At 38.2% G+C, this 6934-nt stretch overlaps 1 protein-coding gene across 1 annotated transcript; it reads right to left on the bottom strand.

Annotated features, from left to right (window-relative positions):
• Window positions 1–2360: 2360 nt before the first annotated feature.
• LOC126366450 (uncharacterized) lies at window positions 2361–5119 on the bottom strand. Its single transcript, XM_050009557.1, has 6 exons — window positions 5086–5119; window positions 4803–4873; window positions 4384–4614; window positions 3625–3795; window positions 3208–3375; window positions 2361–3050 (listed from the first exon to the last, which is right to left on the bottom strand). The coding sequence occupies exons 1-6, from the start codon at window positions 5117–5119 to the stop codon at window positions 2361–2363; spliced, it is 1365 nt and encodes a 454-aa protein (XP_049865514.1).
• Between the last annotated feature and the right edge of the window lie 1815 nt (window positions 5120–6934).

Raw genomic sequence — 6934 nt, 5'->3', positions numbered from 1 at the left:
ACAGCACTGGTAGGCGGGTCATTGTCTAAATGAATTGTTAGGAAGAAGCAGCCGATATCATTGCTAAACGCTATATGAACGAAAATGGTCACGCGCGATTATTTTCCACGTGGTCTTCGTAGATAGGGTTGGTATCGGATAGGACGGCCTCCGTAGTCCAGTAACGTCCTCCGTGGTCCAGGGACGGTCTCCGTGGTACAGTGGTTGAGCGTTATGCTCACGATCCGGAGGTCCCGGGTTCGAATCCCGGTGGGGACAAATCACAAAAATCACTGTGATCCCTAGTTTGGTTAGGACATTACAGACTGACCACCTGATTGTCCAAAAAGAAGGATGATCCGTGCTCCGGAAGGCACGTTAAGCCGCCGGTTATTACTTACTGATGTAAGTACGTAGTCGTTACATGAGTCACGTCAGTGGCCTATCGCGGCTCAATAATAACCCTGACATCAGGGTTGATGGGGTTGTTAATCCACCTCACAACCCACATGATAAAAGAAAAATCGGATAGGAGAGCTTATAGTTAAGAACATAAAAAATAATTTTAATAATTCTAATCACCTTTCCGTCTGCGATCAACTAGGTGTATTTTATTCAGGTATTTTATTCGTAGGTTGTGGATATGCATAAAAGTGACAGCTAACATTTTAAGGTTAGCCTAGCTGACGTCATCCCACCCTGCGTTGCCATTTTGTAAAAAAAAATACTACCAATGTTTTTATATTTCCTTTGCAAGGAAATTTTGAACTTTTAGTAAAAGATTTACTTACAGTTTTAATGATTTTTATATATATGATAAGTAATATTAGTCAGTAATTCACTTAAATTCAATAATAAAATTTACGTCCTTGGAATGTTGAAGATCCCAATTTAATGGTAACACAGTGGTAACACTTACGTCATCAAGGGCTGGCAATGGCGGCTTGTCATAGAAATGAGTATAGTACCTGGTTTTCTTATAGCATGAGTATCTCACCAATCCACACGAAAGGCTTCGTATCTTCTTTCCTTATAAGAACGGCTAAAGAATGGATTGACCTGCCGCAATCTGTGTTTTCCTCACTACGACCTTGGATACTTCAAAACAAGAGTGAATAGGCATTTACACTTCAAATGCTGACCATGCTGCAAACTGTACCTACCATTTTTAAGGCTGATAAATGAATTATGAATAAACATTATATAACATAGCATCACGCCTACACTGTCGATACCCCCGACGGGGTAGGCAGAGGTGTATAGTATGTAATAGGGAGTGAAGCTATTGCCATTAACCGGGCACAAATCTTGGAAACCACAAATGAGGATAAAAACTGCCTATTTCTCATACCAGGTGTGGCTACTGTTGTTCTTAAATTTTGACAGTTCAACAAAGATTGTTTTGGTCTAATTTTACACCATAACCCTTTAACTCGCAGCGTTTAACTGCAAAATCATATAAAATATATAATCATATTTATTCCCTAAAGATCGAACCTCACATTATGGTTGTCTGAAAGAAATCGCTTTAAGCGATAAGGCCGACATTTGCCATGTATTTATTTAAGAGTCTTTTTGTAATTATTTATTTATATTTTGGCGCAATAAAGTGTATTTGTATTGTATTGTTTCGAAAAGAAGAAACCTTAGAAAAACTTACTTTCAATCAAAACTGCCTTTTACTAACTGATTGCTTTTCTTTTTCGTAACTCAACCTTCAGATGGAATACACTCCACATTGCTCTACATTTTATAGCAATTTATCACGAATTTTAGCTGGACTGTCAATATTTAGAAACACTCAACAGTGCTGCATTTGAGCTTTAAATTTTTATCGTCACATGGATGCAAACTCATAAAGTCGAATACAGTATTTAGACCCTGAGCCGGTATTCGAACCTGTGACACTACGATGGAATTCACGCGTTCTCCAAAAAGAGCCATCACGGAATTATAATGTTTAATTTGAATAAAAAAAAAACGATTTTCAAATGTCAGTAATCTATACTAAACCTAACATCAACCTTACAGCGACAAAAGTAATAATAATTATAGCGCCTGATTTTCTCAATTTATTCTATAAGTACCATAATAAAATATATTCCTATGTTCCCTCCCGCAACACGGTCTGGAAACTTGTTAATGCTATTAGACCAAGCGGAGGCGTTAAGCTTGCAACCTTACTTAATTCTACTTATTCGACAAACTTCCACGACGCATTTGCGCCTCGTGCCAGAACATCTTTTGGCAACTACCTCGGTCGAGTTTCTTCATCAAATTCTACTTTCAACAAAACCGATAAAATATGTCAAAATTACAATTTATTAGTCAAATGCATGCACAAAATTTACCTCAAACAAGTCATTCAAGAAACAAAGCTATTAAATAAAACATGCCAAAACGAAAATAGACGTCAATATAATCTTGATCGCACTCATTTTCCTTTCAGCGGCACTGTGATGTTGCAAGCTGGCAACTTGTGTAGTCGTTTTGACTTGCTGCTGTTGAGCTTCCACCTTTGTTTTCCGAGCCACGTCATCTTCCATTTTTCTGCCACTTTGAACTACTCTCTCACTTGGCCAGGATTTTCCCTCGCTTTCTTTTGTGGTAGACTCGATGGTTGCATTAGCAGGTATAGGTTTATTATCAAGAGGTTCCGTCTTGTCAATAAGAGTGGTCATTTCTGTCATTGGCGATTCCGTTGAGGAAGTCTCGGGTGGTGTCTGATCTTCATGGTGATCAGTTTCGTAAGTTATTGGCGATGTTGTGTAGTCCATTTCATCAGCATTCGTTTCTGGTATTGTTGGCGTGGTTGTGTATATTACTTCAGTCGTTGTTGTTGTTGTCGGACTCGTACGAGGCACAGTTTCGCCGGCAGGTTGATCTTTGTTGATCACCGTACAGATGTTGCACTGGTGGTCTACATTGCACTTCTCTTGAGTACCACAGCTAATGAAGCTTTCCCAGGAAGCCAGAAGTTGATATAAATGAGGTTGCTTACAATTGTTTTCAATGTATGTTTGCAAAGCCATTACGTCACCTTCGCACATGAGTGGGCCGCCACTATTGCCCTGAAAAGTTTAATTTATTCTATTTACCTAAGTGAAATCAGTACAACAGTACTATAATTTGCTAATATTTCTGTCACATAGAAGCCACCTAAAATGTGCATACAGAAATGCCAAAAGCACTTGCTGGTACTAAGTTGAAAAGCAAACATTACTTTACCTGGCAAAACTCGGGATCGATCGCTGTATTCTTCGTTTCCTCACTGTCGGCGGCACAGGTCATCGTCGTGTCAGTGAAGTGAGTGCCACAATTTTCTATCGATGGAGGCAGCAGCTCTACGCCCAGTTGCATCAGAGTTTTGTCTTCCGTTCCGTTGGAATACTTTTTCTAAAATCAAAGTAATTAAATTAAAGTATAGGTTGCGATTATTTTCAGAATGCAACCAGATAGATTGACGAAATCTGTCACGGAAATGATATTTCCTGAATGCAGAGGAGCAGTTCTAAGAAGAGAAGGATGGAAATGTAGGGGGGAAGCCTTTGTAGTGGGACAGATAAGCCAGAAAATGAATGCGTTCACCCCTTACACAGTGAGTGTCAATTAAACTAAAATCGTTGATAAACTATTAAATCTTACAGCGTAAACGAGAATAACGCAATTCTTGTCAATGTACTCTCGTTTAGGGTTGATTGACGTGACAGCTACTGCTGAAGACATCTTAAACGGCAACAGAGTCTGCAGTAACGTGATGTCGGTGAACCACCATACTTCAGCGTTGTGGATACTCGGGCGGACTACTTGGATGATCTGGAATACAAGAATTCTTAAATAAATTATTCACACATTAAAGCATCAGGTACTTTCTGAGACACTGGAGTGTGAACCGCGAGGGACTGGAATAGCTTTCCGCAGTCTATGTTTGAAATATCTTGAAAACTTCAAGACTAGAAAAATTTTTTTAAGAAAAAACTGTAAGTTAGTATACTAAGTATAGTCCCATCTTAAGCCACATCCTTATTTACCAACAGGTTAGATTGTGGTCAAATGTGAACCTATCATCCTTGTGCCCTTATCTCACTCTAAGTGGGGTCTGCATAACATTATTCATCTTCCTTTAACCTCTATCGGGCGTCATTTCAGGGGCGTTAAAAAAGGCCACATCAAAGGAATTCATCTAAAAAATCAATTTGACATTTGCGCATATAAAAGTAAATGCGCAACGCAAACAGATGTCAAATAGAAATATTGCTGTTAAGATGAATTGCTTGGATGTGGCCTTTCACAAATAATCTATTTACACCTTCTTGGGTCGTACCCTACCCCTATGTCCATCCACATCCTCGCGAACGTATATTATTAATTAAAAAAGGAGCAAAAAATATGTTTGTCGTTAACCTCTCGTTCTTGTTCATCCTCATCTTCGTTGAGCGTGTAGTTGCCATCAAGAGTGATAGCTCCAACTCTGGCAAGCAGTGTCTTCCTGGGAAAGCCGATAGGCACATTGTCGAGCACGCTGTGGTCGATGGATGAACTGATCAGCCATTTAGGTTGAATCAACACTGCGGCCCGCTGGAACCTAGCCCCCGTTGTATCGACCACACTGTCGTCTGGGTAGTATATGACTGCCTGCAAAAAAATTGACACATTAATTTCTTTCGTTCCTTCTGCAACGTTGTCTGATTTTAATTAGCTATTGTCCATGGGTATGAGGCTTCATGAATAGATCCCCCATTACTTTTGAAACTCGCACTGTGATTTTATGTTACGAACACAAAATAATCTAGTGATTTGGTAATAAACCTTCATGTACGCACCAAAAATGGAAATACGCCTCTTTTGACTTCATTATCAATGTCGGCAAGAACTTCCTCACACCAAAATAAAACTGCAAATAAAAAGTATCTGTCAAGGCCGAAAACGCGTAACAATATCACGTGAGAAATAAACGGAACTTTCAAAATTATTTAAGTAAGTACTTATACAGATTATCGATCGACGCCGGTGTAACGAAGATTCGAATTTTGCATGATATCTTTAAGATAGAAATTCAGCAACAGATGATGTCTCACTGTTTTACACTACATCGGTAAAACTTACCACAACACAATCCAAGTAATAGAGGTTTTTTCATATTTTTAGTAAAACCATATAAGATTTTTAACAAATCAAGTAAAGTATGACAACCGGCGTAGCACCGGCAGATTTTCTGTCATGTTAGCATTCAAAAGAAGAATGCGGAATTGCTTTTAATTGTCTCTATTTCACTGCCAGGTGAGAAGAAGTTTGAATAAAAAGAGTTAGTGTAATCTCCTTGAAAACTTTAGCAATATAAAATCACCTTTTGATCTGAAATATTATTATATTGCAAATTACAAAATTATAATATATTTTAAAATGCCGTAGCTCTTATGCTTAAACGGTGTTGTAAAAAGCGAATTAGTCAAGTCACGTCCCTTTATTTTTCTCCGCTATCTGTAACAAAGTTGCTCCGACTCGAGTTGAAGGCATTAATCAGAATCGCATCCAAGTCAAGACGTATTATCCCCAATAAAGCGGAAAGAATGACTTTGCAAATTTAAAACGCGTGTTTTACAGATAACGCAGAGGGATAAGCCTGGGGAAACACCTAATTATTCATGTAGGGGTGTTTAAGAGCGCGTATTAATACGCTGCGAGCACCGTTGACTTTTGAAAAATATGCTAAGAATAAAAAGTGCCGTTTATTTTAAACCGGCGCGGACGGGAACACGGCCTGGGCGGGCGCGGGCCTGAGCGAGCTCCACGTCTTTTCTGTTTTAAAACAGAATGAATACATAAAACATTCAATGAGGTATTTTCTAAAGCTGATTTATAGTTCTTTAAATTTGTGGACTTAAAGAACTTTGGAATTTGTATTTAACAAGTGGAGCTATCGTAAATTTGTGTTCAAATCACTTCCAGTTTGTAGCAGTTACTCATTTTGAAAACTTTTTTCAGTTATTAGATATGTACCAAATCTAACAAAGTAACTTTGATTATTCTTTGACACTGCTAAAAGGAGTAAGAACACTAACATTGTGTTATCAGCCATAAATGAGTGGTAAGATTGTTCCCGAACCGCTGATGTGGCGACGCCAGAACGACTGGCTTAGACGGCCATTATGCGACCAGTTTACAGAGATCCCTGCTCACACTCGGAGTCTTCGACACGGAGTGTTATTTGCCTTTTAAGTGCACGGCAGAGGGGTCTTCGAATACCGGCGGTGCAGTAACGACTCGAATGAACGAGCTACGTGTTTTGGCGGATCCCACAATTGGTTTATACATCTAGCAGTTTGGTCCCCCTCTTACATTGAACTTGAAGATTACAATTCAAAACGCTCCTTAACACATCATATTGTACCCGAGATAAAATGGTTTAAAAGTGACCCTGTAGATTGTCGATTTACATCTACAAAATTACAATAAACAGAACTAGACCAGACGAATTGGATTCTGAGTGAGGGTCATCCAGTAAAATCTTTGAGACAACATGTCTGAGCATTAAACAACTTATAAAACAATGTATTAAGTATACCCGTTGATGTATAATATGCAGCGGTCGGGATAGGTAGTGCCATTTGGGGTCAATAACCCTGAATGTTGTGGTTAATATAGATATGATCACGAGATTTTTGACATTGCGAGATTACATTATAATATGTTATCGTCTTCTTGCATTAAATAAAAGTAAACTGTTTGAGATATCATTAGTACCAATATTTGTCCTACAAATATTATAAATGTGAAAGTTTGTTTATCCAGACAAACAGTAAAGTTAAGAGAAAAATACATAAATAAATAAAGTAAAAGCGTGATAAAACATAAAAAATCTAACAATTACATAACGTACAAATTAAAAATAATGTTTAATAAAAAATCGATAATGTGTTTCGAGATTCAAGATTATTGATTCGAGATTTGGGTG

The sequence above is a fragment of the Pectinophora gossypiella genome, chromosome 4 (assembly GCF_024362695.1).
Source record: "Pectinophora gossypiella chromosome 4, ilPecGoss1.1, whole genome shotgun sequence".
In the NCBI taxonomy this organism is placed as follows: Eukaryota; Metazoa; Arthropoda; class Insecta; order Lepidoptera; family Gelechiidae; genus Pectinophora; species Pectinophora gossypiella.
Note: the sequence above shows the minus strand (reverse complement) of the source record. Positions and strands in the feature narration are given on the sequence as shown.

Bases quoted from the DNA above. Each gene is read 5' to 3' on its own strand.
- LOC126366450 (XM_050009557.1), bottom strand. From the start codon at position 5,119: ATGAAAAAACCTCTATTACTTGGATTGTGTTGTG. The intron at 3,796-4,383 runs GTTAACGACAAA...CTTGTATTCCAG, and splicing joins AGGATGAACAAGAACGAGAG to ATCATCCAAGTAGTCCGCCC. The intron at 3,051-3,207 runs GTAAAGTAATGT...TAAACTTTTCAG, and splicing joins TCGATCCCGAGTTTTGCCAG to GGCAATAGTGGCGGCCCACT.